The 17,205-nt window shown below is 36.3% G+C and overlaps 1 protein-coding gene across 3 annotated transcripts in view; it reads left to right on the top strand.

Annotated features, from left to right (window-relative positions):
• LOC149807601 (rho-associated protein kinase 2-like) overlaps window positions 1-17,205 on the top strand; it is a 176,629-nt gene that overhangs the window by 141,119 nt on the left and 18,305 nt on the right. For all 3 annotated transcript variants that reach the window (XM_089968685.1, XM_089968666.1, XM_089968676.1), the window contains 4 exons: window positions 1,023-1,088; window positions 4,854-4,986; window positions 6,814-6,879; window positions 13,697-13,829. In XM_089968685.1, the coding sequence (XP_089824811.1) occupies window positions 1,023-1,088; window positions 4,854-4,986; window positions 6,814-6,879; window positions 13,697-13,829 (398 nt within the window). The remainder of the gene's footprint in view (window positions 1-1,022; window positions 1,089-4,853; window positions 4,987-6,813; window positions 6,880-13,696; window positions 13,830-17,205) is intronic.

The following is a 17,205-nucleotide window of genomic DNA, read 5'->3' as shown; positions in this document are numbered from 1 at the left end:
TAGGCCAACCTTGAAGTGTCGACTCAGCATTGTTTAGTTCATTGCAAACTTTGACTCTCCCTTCACCATTATGAATTCTATCTATGATGCACAGCTTTTCAGTCACTGAGTACACCTTTCGATTGATTCCTTTGCTCTCCATGGTCACATTTACAAATGATTAAGACACATTACTGATTGCTAATATATACTTTAATGATGGTAAGTACATAAAAATGTGAAACCATTTTCGATTGGTCAAATAAAATGAATTTTGATAACAGTAGTGACCACAAGAACTTATGCTTAGATTTACATGCCTTTGAATTTTTTCTTTGTACCTCCCTTGCTTGATTTGATACAAAAGACATCTTCAATGTGATGAAACAACACGGGTCTCTTTTAATTGATTTTTAATGCACACAATCACTTCCCCAAGTTGTTGATCAAAACAAAGCTGGCACGTAATTAGGTTCTCACAGAAGTACTCACGGGTTTCGTTGTGATGGTCGATTGACTCTTTTCTCATGTTTTCATAGAACAGAATATGTTGCAGTTATAATGTTTACACTGAAATGAAATTAAAGGATTAGATCGTGACTTTCACATAGCAAGACATTTAATTTGTGTTTATTTCATTATCTTTTGCCACCTGTTAGCATTTACCGGAAGTTTTCATTGATTGCTATTTCACCAGATATATAAACTCGTTTGTATGTTGTGTGTACAAGATGACCCCTGCTCAGCATGAATAGAACGAACCATAACAAATGTTGACATTGGAGTGAGTACATAAGATAATATCAGTCTCCCTTTATTCTCTTCAATGCTAAAACATGTATGGCTGATCTTTTATTAGGTCTGTCTGACACTTGATTTAATTTGTATGAAAGTCTTACTGTTAATTTGCTTTGAACTTGGAAGAATACTTATAAGTTTAAGTGCAATTTTCATTTATAGACAAATACTATAGATGTTTGCTTATCTACATAGATCTGAAGTATGCATGTTTATTTTACCCTATTCCCATTTCCTATACACAGATTCTGTATGCAACGGAGGGAGAGAACAGAAAATCAGATGATCATCCTCCTGACCTAATTGTCCAGGCAAGTCCAGAAGATTTCATCCTTATGATTTTTCTGCTTTGAAAGCCATATTTTGGCATACAAATGGACAAACATTGAAAATGGCATTGAATAATAAATTATGAAACCTTTTAAAAAATTTCTTTAGTTGTAGCATGCTGTGGTTACCATATAAAAATGCATGATGGGCATCTATATTGTTGACTAAGCATAATGTGACAATTGCATTGGTTAAACAATGTGAGTGTTGAAAAAACATCACTCAACAAAGAAATCCGGGTTCATTTAGTGTACATTATCAGAAGTGATTTTGTGTACAATATGCATGCCTTTTTAGCTCTCCTATTCAAAGACCAGAACATTGTATGCGCTGTCCTGCATCTGGCTACTCCTTCAGAATGGGTTGTGTTACTACTTTGGGATGTTCTTATAATAAGTTGTGATATTTAGTTGGACGCAATAGAAATGGATGCCATTATAGGGGCCATCTTGAAAGCCTGTTGTTGTTGTTGTTACTCATCCAGAACATGGTGATATTGACTTGGGGCCTTCACAGCAAGATTTGTTATGCCAATGGTTCTGAAAAAAAACCGATCTCTACCTGACTTCCAATATGGCCAATATTATTACTACATCTCTTGAACCAATGGTCATATGTACATGAGGTCTTCAATTTTAAGACTTCTTGTTATATCTTGTCACTTTTAAAGAAAATGATGCCAATCTGACCTCCACAACAAGGCTGCTCTGGAACCATCATATAAATCTTATTCTGGTCCTCCATACTCTCTGATATCTAGTTAATCTTAAATAAAAATGGTGCCAATTTGACCTTCAAGATAGCAGTCACCATGGCAACCATTACAAAAATCTTGCTTTTGCCCCTCTTAATTGGACAGGTGTGTTGACATGGGTTTTTCACTACAGCACTTACCATATGTTTTGGGTCTTGTATGAAATTTTTTGCCAATCTAACATAACAAAATGATGCTAAGAATCACGTTATTACTACTCCTACAGATGGTTTCCCCTGTAACTTTTTGTTGGATATGTTGTTTATCAAATATTGAAATGACATTGATATCACAAATGGCTGCTACTGAGGCCAGCCGTAAAACTTCATTATTGCTTCTCTTCAAACAGAGAATTCATATTGACATGGCATTTTCGCTGAAACACTTCCTGCAAGAAGTAATGGGTTCTAAATGTAAATGGTGCTAATATTACATTTCAATATGGCTGGCAATGGGGCAATGGCTATGATGAAAATCTTGTTACATGTATGCCTTCAGAACAGAATTTTGTGTCAGCATTGGGGTTTTCACAATAACACGTTTTGCCATATGAAGTGATACTCATCTAACTCTCAAAATAGCTGGCTTGGTGGCTTCCTGAAAAAAATTGTATGCATACATTTTTCTGGTTGGATGGTTGTTATCAACATAGGGTTTTCACTTCAGTAATTTAATGGTATTTAGCTTGTCTTGAATGAAAATAATGCCGATATAACTTGTAACATGGCAACAGTAGTGGTCTTGGAAGAATATTTGTATTCACACTGGATATTCTCTAATCCATTTTTTGCAATATTCAAATGCTCCTGAATGTAAATTGCGCAGATTTGACCACCACCATGTCTTTCTTACAGTGATGGCCATAGCTTGCATTTTGGTTCTTTACCGAACCACTGAGCACAGCAGCATATGCATATAAAAATTTTAAGGGCTGTTCAATTTAAACACGGGGAAGGCAGTGTTTTTAAAAAATATATGCTTGGTACTTTATTTCACAGAGTTCGTTTTAAAATAAGAAGAAAATTCTAAATTGCATCTGTGGGTGAGTACCCTACATAAAAAGTGCCTTTCCTGGGTCCCATGTATGTTTTACTGGAACAGCCTTTTTATAAAACTAACAGCGAGTTCAAGGTTAAGGTATTGACTCAGTTTTATCTCTACTGGTTATACACCAGAAGAACTTGTGAGATGGCCTGTAATCAGTTATTAGTCTATCTGTTGGCACAAGTTTTGTTCGTAAACTACTTAGAGGATTAACATGAAATTTTGCATGCATATTTATTCCAAGGTCATTTGGGTCGTAGATGAAAATGGTGCCCTTTGGACATCAACATTACCATCACTGTGGTCATCTTGAAAATCTTTTTATTGCTACTCCTTCTAAACTGGTCATCTCAACATGGGATTTTCACCCAAAGACTCTTTATAATGTCTAGTTGATCCTGACTGAAAATGGTGCCAATCTGACCTCAAATATGGCTGCCATAGCAATCATCTTGAAATTTTTATTTTCGTCGGTGTCCAGTTGGTAAACTTGGATCCGATCTGACCTCCTCTATGGTAACCATGATTGCCACTATTCCTGAATGCATTTCCATATATATTTGGGGTTTTCGCTAAAAGACTTCTTGTATCTTGTTGGACCTAAATGAAAATGGTACCATTCTTGCATACAAAATTGTTCCCTTGACAACCATCTTGAAACTCTTGTTATTACTACTCCTGAATAGATGGTCATATTGACAAGAGGCTTTCACCAAAGGAGAATGATTTTGTTGAAACATTGGGTTTGTCAGATTTTCAATGGAATATATCTTAGATAAATTTCAATTTTCAGATTGAAGATACAAACTCGGTTGAATTACTTGAAAATCTTTTCAACCATTAGAACATGAGTCCTTTTACAGGACCTTTTTCTCTCTCCTAGAATCATCTTGATTAAAGGTGTTCATTGATAGTACAAAATGACTCTGGTTTACAACATATCAAATGTCTCACATAGCAGTTTTTGTTGTGACTTACTTTGCTATTTTGAAGTATCTTTAGACAGAACATTGTATTCTTGTGACAGCAAGAAAAATTGAACCTAACTCATCAAAGATTGGTTCAAATCTGTTTTGAGCATGCTAGTTCATTTGGCTCTGTGATAAGTACCATTGTAGACACATGTATGCACCTCTTGTATCATCAGCATGCATATAGTTTTCTTTCCTGGCTTTATATTATGTAGTGGATAAATTAAATTATAATTAAACTTCCAATATATATTAAGACTTGACAAAATCGTGACTTAAGAATTACATACGAGTTATTTTAGAAGATGAAATTTAATTAGATAACCTTTACTCATTTTTTTAAAAAATTTATTTTATATTTTGTTTTGTTTGTTTAGGGTACATTTGTAGGAAGCAAGACATCACTGTCATTTTTCTGTTGGCTGTGGTGGTATCCATAATTGAATGCTTTGGTTGAAAAAAAATTATTAGCATACATTTCTTACATCCATTCATAGATTGTCATCATGCTTGTCATGAATGATTATCAAACTATGAGAATTAATGTTGCAACATGCTTGCTTGCTTCTGTGATCCAAGGTCACATAGAAAATTTTCAGTTAGGTTAAAGTTTGTATTTTTCATTTGCTTACATTTGCTAAAAATGAAATCATTCTACGTTTGTGACTGCTTGTGTATTTTAAGTAGAATTCGGTCATGCAGCACACACTTCCTAAGATGTTATATTCATTTATAAAAACTACAATAAATAAATATCCTTTCTTCCTTAAGAAATATTTAAATATGGTTGCTGAGATGTTCATGGCTCAGTATCCTTGACACAGTTGTAGAATTTCTTGTAAAACCTTTGCTTTTATTACATAATTTGATTCAGACTGATATGCTTGCTTAATAACAAATTTTTGTACATTATGTTTTACATTTATTGTTTCAGCACTGTAAGCAGCAACTTTGCTTATTAGTATTCTATCTTTCAGGACAAAAGTGGTGCTATTCAGTACAAGGGTCATGATTTCCTGACCATACATTTTCGGACCCCCACTACATGTGATTCCTGCAACAAACCAGTATGGCATTTTCTGCACCCACCCCCAGCTATGGAATGCAGGCGTAAGTACAATCTATCCATGAAAGAATTAATGGGTTAAATAATTTGTGGAGAAGAAAAAGAGCTTACGTGAGCTAAATATCTAGTTCCAGTGGAAATATTTGGTCGTAGTTTTCTATTTGATGGTAAAAACAGTTGTTACATGCCCAGGAATGGGTCATTTTAACAGTGAAATGCAAACAGAATGCAGATTGAACACTGCATGACTGAAAACGTCTGTGTTTGAATCCTACGATTGGGTGAGCCAGGGTTGGCTACCATGATGTGTTTTTGGCAGGGCACTTTATTCCTGTTGCCTTTGCACTGTTTTACTTTGGTATTAAAACCAAAACAAACCAAAGCAGAATGAATGGAAATGAATGAGGAATGTAATCTGAAGGAAATGGGAGCAAAAATGCAAACAATGAATGATAAAATGAAAATATGGATACATTTCATGGATGGATTGAGAATCTGTTTAAAGCTGGAAGAAGATGCTGTAGGACAGGATGTGGATGCATTCCCTCCTGTCTGCTGTGGAGGTCTAGTCATCCTTCGTCCCTGACTTGTTTCGTTATCTTTGTAACTCATCAAAGGGAATTCATCTTGTTGATTCATTTTTTTCAACTGATCACCATGTTTTGTCAGTGCAGAGTTTATGTACCCCAAACCACCACTGCAGCCACTTTATGGGTAAGTAAAACTTAGCATTTTCCAGTTTTAGAGGAGGTTGTATTGTCACCACCTATTGTTGCAGCCATTGTAATGTTTACTGTGGCAAGATTTCAAATGACACTATTGTTTCATGCTTCCAGGATCAACTTAAGTAGTAGTAGTAGTATATTTATTTATTTTGAAAAATGTGGTCTTTTTATCCAATGTAATGTAATTTTTAACAGCTTTTTTCCCAAATTTAAAACAACCCTTGCCTAAAAGACTTTCTTCATACCAACAGCCTGGCTTGGTGCTCAGCATTAAGAGGTTAGTGTTAGGACTGGTCGGCCTGGTGTCAGGATAATGTGATGGGGTGGGACATCATGCTACATGTCTGCAACATGATGCCCCAGTGCTAGACATCACTATAAACTGCCACACTGCAGACATAGTTAAAAAATCCAAATCACAAATCATACCAACAAACGCAGTTAAGAAGAGTAAAGGTAACATTATTATTCGGTAAATTAAAATGAGTTACAAGCCAATTTATATGAATTTCAGTAGTTTGACTGGTTTCTAGTAATACTTCCTATGCTTTGGAATGTGATCTATTATTATTTTTTGATGTCGTGGAGGCATCTCAGAATAGAAATGGTAAAGGTCATTAGTGAAATGTAAATGTTTGTTTCAAAAAGTGTGGGAACCCAGTAATGAACAAAACTAAAATGTAAGGTAATAATGAATGGAAGTGATCAGTGCCAAACTCGAATGCATTTCTGAGATTGTAAATGAATTGCACACATAAAATGCAGATTTGTTTGCGACATGATGCACCAGTGCTAGACATCACTATAAACTGTCACACTGCAGACGTAGCGATATGACTGAAAAATTGTTAAAAGCTATGTTAAAAATCCAAATCACACACATACACACACACACACTTTTTCTTGTTCCCCTTGCTTTTTTCTTTCCCTTAGTTAATGCTAATTTATCATGTAGGTCACTTGAGCATTCAAGGAGCCAGAGATCAGGTGTGTGTCTGTGTGTGTATTTTGTGTATATGTGTTATTTGTTTGATTTTTGTTAAAGTATTCTTCCTACACATTCTCCTTTCTGCCAAGGCAAGTTCAAGCTTTTTATTCTTTAAATACATGTTTCTATTTCTATTTTGTTGTTTCTTTTTGTTTCAGATTGCCATATAAAAGTTCACAAGGAACATTATGATAAAAATGAAGAATTTTTAGCTTATTGTAAAGGTAAGTGAAGTCAAGACAAGAATACCCAAATGAAATGGGACTCCTGAGCTAAAAAATTATGCAAGTGAAATGTGGCTACTGAAATGACAAAAATACATGTATTTAATTGTGTCACACTTATCCTTTCTGTCAAATCTTGTAATTGATATTAGTTAAATTTTAACAGTTGATTCCAGCAGTGTTTGGTTTATGTGACTAAGGCCGAATAAACTGAGGACATGGCCCGTGTATCTGTAGTTAGTCTGTCCACATGTTCCTGCTCAGAAAGCCTTGTATTTTGATCAAAGTTTGGTAAATGGGTTTATATCATGTAGATTTAAGCTGAGTGTGATAATGAGTGTCCATTGTCAATTGTTTTTATTTGACACTAGCTTTATTTTCTTGCTTATTAAGTTACAGGCATTAATTATTTGCATATGTGAATACTTTCAGGTTATTTATCAAAATCTGGGTTCTTGTCTTTTTTTAAAGTGAAAGATGATGCTGATAAAATGCAAGGGATTTAAAGCCAGAGAGGACATGCATGAGATGTGACTAGCTTGTACCATGTGTTTTTCACATTCAGTATGCAGTATTTGTGACTAATGGTTTTGGTCCACAATACAGAGAAAAAGTCTGGACCCTGAGTGGTCAAGTGGTCTAAAGCACTCACCATTACGATCATTGCCATCTCACCTCTGTCAGGTTCAGCCTAAAGTGGGTATGTGAGAAGGCTTGCCAGTAGCTTCTCGTGGGTTGGTGGTTCTTTCTGGGAATTTTCCCAGGTTCTTCCTTACCATTTATACTGGCTGTCATGTATAGCCTATCTTGTGCTGAAAAATGGCATTAAACCCTACAACAACAACAGCAACTGAGAAAAAGTCTTAAGAAAAAAGATGTGGCAAGCCCAGAAGAACAGAATAAAATGTTGTCACAGACCAGTGTGGGGGTGGGGGTCATGATGGTTGACCTTCCCCTCAAAGGGATGGCAATAGTGACCATTATATTGAGTCAAATTTAGATTGAATAATAAGGGGTTGCAAAATTACCAGACCTGCATTCATCACAGACATTGCTGGAATCATAAAGGAGGCAACTACTGCAAGAGGCAACAAAATAGTTGCTGGTGTCTGGTGAGTTTGTGCCCCATCATTCCTCACAATTCTCCCTTTATTAGCAGCCCATTCGGCTCATGTCACCCCATATTTCAGCTCGGCCTCAGAGACTGTAAGCCTAGACACATTGAATATATTTTGGACTTTGACAATCCATGTTGCCATCTGTCATGGCCATTCAACACTGTTCTGGCTGCCAACTTTTCAGCCTACCCCAGCCATCTAATCAGTCATACAGGTTCATGACTGACTAAGAATCAGTCATTTTGTCAAGCCATACCACATGCCTATCAACTGAACCATGGTATGCAGAGTTGTAGAGTGCTCTGTTTAGCAAATCTGTCCATATAGCAGCACATATCTCAGCTGTGGTTGTTATGTTGACAGTAAAGATAGCAGGTTTAAAACCATTCAGGTATCAAACTTCACTCAGGTGCCATTGGTTTCCTGTATTTTAGTAAGGGTATAAGTAGTGTATTGATACATGTAAGTGTACTGTGTTGAGTTAAGTGATGACACTGGAATGACATTACAAGGACAAAAGTGCTTGGAAAAATGTTGCATGAAAGTAGTTTTTTTAAAAGAAATCTTTTTTGTACAAAGGTATATCATATTTTTAGGACTCATTGTCAGGGTTAAAATGACACTTTTCTAAAATACTCTCTTCATACCAACATACATAGTTATGAAGAATGAAGTTAACAAATTCTGTAAATGAGTTAATGGAAATTTATACGAATTATTATGAATTTATATTCGTTATCCTGTGGTTTAGTACAAAGTAATGTCTGATTCAAACATTATGGGTAGTTCTCAAAAATGAAACAGCTTTTGATTAAAAACAATGCAAGTGTTGTAAGCCAAAACGCTTTTAATTTCATTCAGTATAGGTCGTAAAGGAACCTTGACCAATTTCATTCAAATAAAACTGGAAAATACCAGGCATTTTTCATTTCAATAAGTGTGGTAACCCTGCAAAGACAACACCACTGCCTTTAACTTCTGATAGAGAGAATGATGATCAATATCTCCTATATAGCCGTTCCCAGCTTCGAGATACAGAAACCACAGAGGCACATGGCCATTTTGGATTCAGCATCGGTTCTGACCCAAATGTAAGACCCACCAGAAGTGGATAGATTTTCATATTATACCCATTTTAGACTTAGGAACAAATGATGCCCAGCACCTAGCCATGACAGTTCCAGCAATAACTCTTACCTGGATGCTAAGCATATTAAGCATATCTGGCACCAGAATTGGTAAACCATCTCACACTACTGAGTACCAGACCCATGGAACTAAAGTGGACTGGCATTAGACAGGTCCATCACTAGCGTTGGCTCCTTCCTAGAGACCTGGTAGAAAGCCCCTGACCATTTCAGATATGCATAGTGAATGTCAGGAGATAAATGTGTTTGAAAATGGACAGTTTCCAAGCATTTTGTAACTATCTCAGTGTGATTTGCCAGATCAGATATCCCTCACAGGAAGCTTTCATCATCATTATGAATATTCATGCTCAGTGCCAGCTTCCTCTGTCCCGTGTTCAGAGAAGACCCAGCCTTCCATGCATCAGTCAAAAAGTTTTCTTGCTTCTGCCTACAAAGCATTGTCTGACTCCATCTTGTTAGTAACCAAAAGGCCCTTACTGATTCCTGCATCTCATAATCTTACAAAAAAGACCAGCCATTACTCAAGCAACTACCAGTCTGGTCAGGTTGCTGATATAATTTCTCAGCTTCCCTCAGCATACATCAACTGCTTTGAAATGTCACTGCAATAGGACCTATATTTGACTTATTTCCATGCATATTTTTTAGCAATCTAAAACCTTTGGTCAAGAATCCTGTTGGCACTCGAGCATGTGAATCAGTCTTTTGTATGTCTCAATCGCACTGACATAATTCAATAGTTGCATCCCTGAATCTTCATTCAGTGAAAGAAATGCATTTTAATCCATGTCCACTATCTATCCAGTCATGTAGCTAGTTTGTTTTGCCCTTATTCTTAGGAGAGATCTGTGCGTCTGAAAGTCTCGATGAAAAGCAGGGAACATCCCTTCCATTCCCTTTCTTTTGATCCTGTCAGCAATAATGTCGTGGTCATGTTTCATTTCTAATATCTCAGCTGGAGGAATTCAATTTTTCCATGGAATGGTAGACCAGGACCTATAACTGATACAGGTTGTTTAGTAGGGTCTTGGGACCACATTTAGTTCTGTAACCCTATTATAAATGTTATCTATCACTACAGACATCCTGACTGGTCTGTTGAAAATAAACTTTGTCCAGCAAGAATCAGCACTCTTCTTACAAAATGTACGATTTTTCAAACTTAAACTTATTAGGATTTTATGTTCTTATTACCAATGGCCAACGACACACCTAGGCAGGTTACTGAGCTAAGCTCTCTCAGCCTTTTCATCTGGTCACCATGGATCAGAATGGAGACACTGATACAGGTTTTATCTCTGTTCAGGATGGAGATTTTGCATTGAGGGATATAGTATACCAATTGAGGGCACCCCCTTTTTATTCATAACATCAGTCCTTGAGTCATAACAAGAATTGTGGACATATTTGTATAACACCTCAGAGCCACCTCCATGGCTACAACTTCTTACTACATAGATGACATTCTGCAAAAGCACCTGTCCAGTTGTGTAATACTTAAGATTAAGACATGAAATCCTTTGTTTAACTTTCATCAAGGACCAGTCCAATATCATTGAAGCTTTACATTTTACCCAGTTGGAAATAGATTTTTAAACACATGTGAAGAGCATCTTTCTCCCTCAAGAATGTGCCTTGGGAAATTATCTCAGTGGTATCTTGTCTTCTCTCAAACATTCATATCTCGTTCCAGAAATTTTTTCACCTATTGAACATTATTGCAGCAGTGTTTCTCATGACCTTGGGTTGGCTTTTATAAGACCATTGCAAATTATTCGCCTGTCCCAGTGGTGACAAAGTTTTGATCCCAGTGTCAGGATACATGAGATGCCATTGAAGCAAATGGCAGAACCTCACTTGGCTTTCAGTGGGTATTCCCTTGCAGATTCAGCCTCCAGGAATTGCAATCTGCATGGATGCTGGCATTTCAAGCTGGGGTGTCCCCTTTTCCTTCCTACGTTTCATGAAGTCAGCAGGGTGTGTTCCCTTCATGAGCATTGATTGCACATCAGTCTCCTGGAGATGAGAGCCATAGTAAATGCATTTCAGTGATGGCAGGAGACACTATGGGCAGAATATTTTCATTCAGTCCAGCAATACCACTGTGATAAATTACAGCAGAAGGCAAGGGAAAATAAAGTCCCCAGACTTCTGCCTTCTGGTTTGTAATTTCTCAGGTGAGGTCATTATTGCATAATTCACATCCAGGTTCTCCACATCCCAGGAAGACTCCTAGAGTTTTCACTATCCCAACCAAAAAAGTTAATGGAATCAACGATTCCACCAAGAACTAATTTCCACCTTTAACTATTAAAAGAGAAGAAACTATCACCATCTCGGTATAAGGCTGCCATTCTGTCCATGATCTCAGACATATTTCATCTAAATAGAAGGGTAGATATAAGCCAAAACAGAGAACTTGTGGATCTTCTGGTAAACTTTAATCTGTTTCGACCAAAGCCTTTGGCTCTGTGTCAAAATGGAATCCTGACACAAATTCTGACATGGCTGAATAAAGCACCTTTTGAACCTACACCTCTTTCTTGATAGCTACTATTATCAGTTATCAAGGTACCTCTGAAAATTAAGAATGGGCTGAAAATCAACACTGAGATAAGTCAGGGGCTTGGTATCATAGTTAAATGTTTGCATGCCTCTTTTAGTCTCTTTGGAAATAACTTTTTGCTGAAAAACTTGGTTGTTTTGCTGTGTTTTTTGGTTTTATCTTTATTTTCAACATAACCATTCTTTGAAAGATCATTCAAAAAATTACTGCAACAGGTTCCAAAACATACCACACATTTATAAGCATAAACATTATGTATTGTAACTGCCTTTCTGCAGATGAATGTGGATACATTCTAGTGTTATTGTTGATTCAGAACAGAGCTAGATTCTTTTTTTTTATGAAAATAGGAATTTATTTTGAGAAACAGAATCAAAAATAGTTCTGTCAATACTGATGCTTTGATTAGCTCGCATACAATCAGGATATTATTTCTGTTCATCCTTGAGCAGTGCTGATTCAGGGATGGTAAGCTGACTGCAAACTTTGGATCTCACTTATCCCTAAGTGAATTCAGTTTAGCATTTCATGCACATAGTATGCCTTTCATTCAGTTCACCTGTGAAGGAGTAGGATAAACTGTTGAGTAACATTAGATATTTTAGCTGTGTTACTTACATGATGATATTTTAAACAGTGTTTGATTCGTTGGTTGAGCTGACTTAACACATGACCACTAGCTCTTATGCAGGTAGGATTTGCATGCCTTGATTATTCTACCCCCTATACTGGATTTGATGCAAAAGAATTACCTCATAATACAAAGCAGGTCTAATTTTAATTGATTGTAACAGTGCAACAAACACTTTGTCAGGTTCATGATAAAAACACAGTTGGCAATTAAGTTCTCTTAAAAATGACAATGGACTTTTTTCGCATTTGAATACAAGAGGGCATATCACAATAATGAGTATACTGAAACCAGATTTAAAGATAAAACTAAAACATGAATTTCACTTGACAAGAGTTATTTAATTGCTTTTTATTTCGTAAAGTTTTGACACCAGTATACCTTACTATCATTTTTATTGGTTGATATTTTTCATCTGTTATTATTTACAGTGTGTCAGGAATGTTTGGCTTTTCTGGTCATATAATAGCAAAGCTTATGGGATGGTATTTTGTCAGTCATCCATTGTCCATCTGTCTCTTTGCACAAGTTTGTTATCACAACTACTTTCAGATGACTTAGATGATTGCCATGAAACTGAATACATACATCATGGTCTAGTTGGTTCTAAAGGTAAATGGCACCACTTAGACATCCAATATGGCTGCCACAGTGGGCATTCTTTAAATCATGATGTCACTATAGGGGGTTTTCATGAAAAGATTTCTTATGGTGTCTACTTGGTTCTAAGTGCAAATGGTGCCAATCTGACATCCAGTATGACCACCACAGCAGCTAATTTGTTATCACATATCAGAGATGGTTTCAGCACTTCGTAGTTGAAAGGAAAGAATGTTCTCATCTTGAATTTCTGGAAATTCTTTTTGGCCAGTAGAGCATCAGTCCCTTTGAAGGACTCTTCTTTAGAAAGAAATTAAATAAAGTGAATTCTTGTTAAAAGTTGTGAATTTCATGATGTTTAAATCAAATGTCTGTACACTAACCACCATTTTTAATGATAAAAGGAATCAAATGTCTGTACACTAACCACCATTTTTAATGATAAAAGGAATCGAGGTTAAATTGACTAATTCTGATTTTAATTTTATTCATGTTCATCAAATAGTGGTCTATTTTAGGAATATTTTATAAATTTTAAAAAAAATGTGCTTTCTGGATAAGGCAGTTCTTTAGGTTAAATTTGAGAGAGTTTTTAAGGCAATATCAGTTAATTTTTTTGTACATACTGGTAAGCTCCACACGGCTATGTAAAATGATTAAAACTCTTAAATTTTCATAGAGATTTGTTTTTTTTCATACACCACTGCTTTGCACAGGCCCAGGTGTCAGATGCTTGTATTTTCCTTTGCAGTAAACTTAGACCAAACTATCCAGGCGAAAGAGATGTTACTAATGGCTGAAACTGTAGACAAGCAGAAACAGTGGGTACAACATCTTGGCAAGAAAGTTTCCAAAAAGGGCATTGTAAGCTCAGGCAATTTAAGGTAAAGAGATAGTTCTTTCTCTAATGGAAGATTATGAAGGAGACATGTAGAGACAGACACTTAAGTTGTCATTAATGGTTTAGTCGTCATCTTGCCGCCAACACAATCTTTGTCAAGCTCCATCAGGTCAGTAGTAGCTATTTAATCCAAGTACAACACTTAGCCTAGATAATTTATGCAAAAGAATTACATTTTTATCAAGTGTCAAATAATGATTAATACTAAATTAACTAAAGGAGCACTGCCTGCATCTTTTGGATATTAAGAATGCAAGTTGTATGATAATGTAATGTTTCTTTGACTATATAAATGAAGATCTTATGTAAAATATGAAGATCTTGTACAAACAAAATTTCTGTCCAAAAGGCCGTTTGATGTTGCTAAAGTGACATAACCTGTCATGATTGTAAAAGGTAAAAACAACTGAAAAGTCATATGGTGTACATGACGTGAAAGGCATAAACTAAATTACAGTAATAATTTTATTATTATTCTGTGAATACTGTATCCAATGTAGACCTGCCAGCTCTTATGATTTTGCCATAAGTCGTACAAAAATTACCCTTAAAATATGGACTTACAGCATACAAGCAAAAACTATGGATAAATCCGGATAATAGGTTCATCCGTGTTTTATTTGGATCTGGGTTTCATCTTAGAATTAGTGAAATTAGTCAGGGAACCAGACTAGCTTTACAGCAGCATCCCAGATGCTTTAAACTTTACCTATTTCTTCATGCAAAGCATCTGCATGATCAAACTGTTGATTATAGAATTTATAAAAATGGCATCCAGAAAGAGATGCGTGTTTAAGACGAAAGGGAAAGTAAGCTTCTTGAAAAGTGTTAATAATCAACACAGAAGAATAAAAAGGAGTATTCAGATTCTTGTGAATAACAGCTGGAAAGGACACTGTTAAGTTTATTGAACATCACGTGCCAATTTGAGTATGTCTCATGGCGGGAGATATGATTGCTGTCATCATGTGAAATGGAAAAGAATTTCCAAGAATTATGTCAAGTTGAGAGATAGCAACAAGTCATTGAGCTGCATAGGGTTTGGAACTAGAGTTTGTGCAACTGTACTAGTGGTAAATAAAGTCTATACATACTTAACAAACTTTTCAGTTGAACATAATGTTTATTGTCGATGCATCAAACTTTTACTTACGTTTTCCAGCTTTACAATAGCAGTTATAGATATTTTCTTAACCTTACTGAAAACTGGTCAATATTGCAGGAAAAAATCAACTGCCTTGCTGAGACAGACTCGTCAGGGTTGGCAGGTCTTCCAGTGGTTAATAGTGTTGGCTCCGAACAGTTAATTTTGTTTCATCATATATGTATGTGTATCTAATTCTCAATGTTCACAGACCTGCATAGATATAGGTCATTGTACAAATGCCTACGAAGTGGATTTCAGTAAGGAATAATGGTAACAGTGTGAACTTAATTCAGCAGAGGTAATGGATAGAATTAGTGACAAAGTATAGTAAGAAGAGGATTAAAGGCTTGTTTGCCTTTAAATACGTAAATTATGAAAAAAATAGTATTGGTATTTTATTATCATTTCAATACAGCAGAAGAAAGAATTGTTAATTCATGGTGTACCACAGATTAATTGTTATGTACCTATCCCATAAGGCAGAATGTATATACATACAATTTCATTGATGCTTTCTCAGTGTTGTCGGAAAGAGTTTGACATAGCATAAGGATATGTTGAGGCCATCCAGCTGAGATGTATTCATAAGCCATATTAAATGGGTTTCTTTCTCCTGACTCAGCATAAAACACAAATTCAGTTTTGTATTTATTATATATCAACTTTTACATTTTTTAAGTACTTTTATCTTTACTGTGTAAATGAAATTAAAAACGAACTGGGATTTATAACATTTTGATTCACATCATCTATGCATGGCTGTCAAAGAAGGCACTTAAGTACTTTACATCCAGGTGTGTGACATGGAAATGTAGATTAAACAGTTTATCAAATGCCAGATCATGGAATATAAGATTATATGGATATTTAATAATAACCAATCACTCACTTTGCATCAGAGTTGTCATGCAGCCCTGAAAGCTACAGATCCAGACACGAAGAAAGACCATACAAAATGCATGCAGTTCATAGAGACCATTGCGCAGTAGGACTACAAAGGAATGTGGAAGTTATCAGGAGCACCCTGAACTCAGTTATCTATATATCATATGTCACAATATTTGGCAAAAACATGACTCAAAAACTGTTTTGAAACCCACACAAATAATATGGTTCCATTGTTAGAAATGAAGAATGCAGCCTACCTACCAAAATCACTGCAGGGTCTTAAGTTGACAAAGGGTATGGTGCAGAAGACAACCAGGTACTTCAAAAGTCAAATCTGGGTTGATCTTTGCCAAAACATGACCACATCAGACAGTAGAAACATCCACACTATTTTCTGTCAAGAAAGCCCTGGGTCCCACCGTTGCTAAATATGCCACTTAAAAGGCACATCAGTAGCAAGCAGATGTCTGTCTGGGTTGAACACTACCTTGCACCTTACTCCAGTGAAATGGACATCTCCCACTTAGCACAGGCTTACCCATCTTGAAGCTTGAAAAGACACCAATAGCATTTGAACTCTGCCAGAAAAGCACCCAGAATGGATGGAATTCCAGCATAGATGTGCATTTGTGGAAAGTCTAGCTACCGCATCATTATGACCACCACCTCTGTGGGAGGGATAGGAGCATTGCCACAAGACATGCCAGATGCCAGTATCTTAACAATATACAAGAATAATGGTGATCACAGGGACTGCAACAATGCCATGGCATGTCAGCATGACAGGGAAGGTTTTTGCCAGGGTCATTGTAAGGAGATGCTAGTAACTGATGGACCAAGTGTTTCTTGATCTGCAGCATGGCTTGGATCAGGCAGATAAACAGTGGATATCATCATTAACCCACTTCAGCTGCAGTAAAAATGCAGAGATTAGCAAAATCTACTCAACAATTGCCTTTGTCGACCTTACCAAGGTATTTAGTATGGTCAGCAGGACAACAATTGCCTTTGTTGACCTTACCAAGACATTTAGTATGGTCAGCAGGACAGGACAACAATTGCCTTTGTCGACCTTACCAAAGCATTTAGTATGGTCAGCAGGACAACAATTGCCTTTGTCGACCTTACCAAGGCATTTTTTGTATGGTCAGCAGGACAACAATTGCCTTTGTCGACCTTACCAAGGCATTTAGTATGGTCAGCAGGACAACAATTGCCTTTGTCGACCTTACCAAGGCATTTAGTATGGTCAGCAGGACAACAATTGCCTTCGTCGACCCTACCAAGGTATTTAGTACGGTCAGCTGGACAACAATTGCCTTTG

This window comes from Sinohyriopsis cumingii, chromosome 1 (assembly GCF_028554795.1).
Source record: "Sinohyriopsis cumingii isolate HCF-2022 chromosome 1, ASM2855479v2, whole genome shotgun sequence".
NCBI lineage: Eukaryota > Metazoa > Mollusca > Bivalvia > Unionida > Unionidae > Sinohyriopsis > Sinohyriopsis cumingii.
This window is presented reverse-complemented; position numbering and strand designations above follow the sequence as displayed.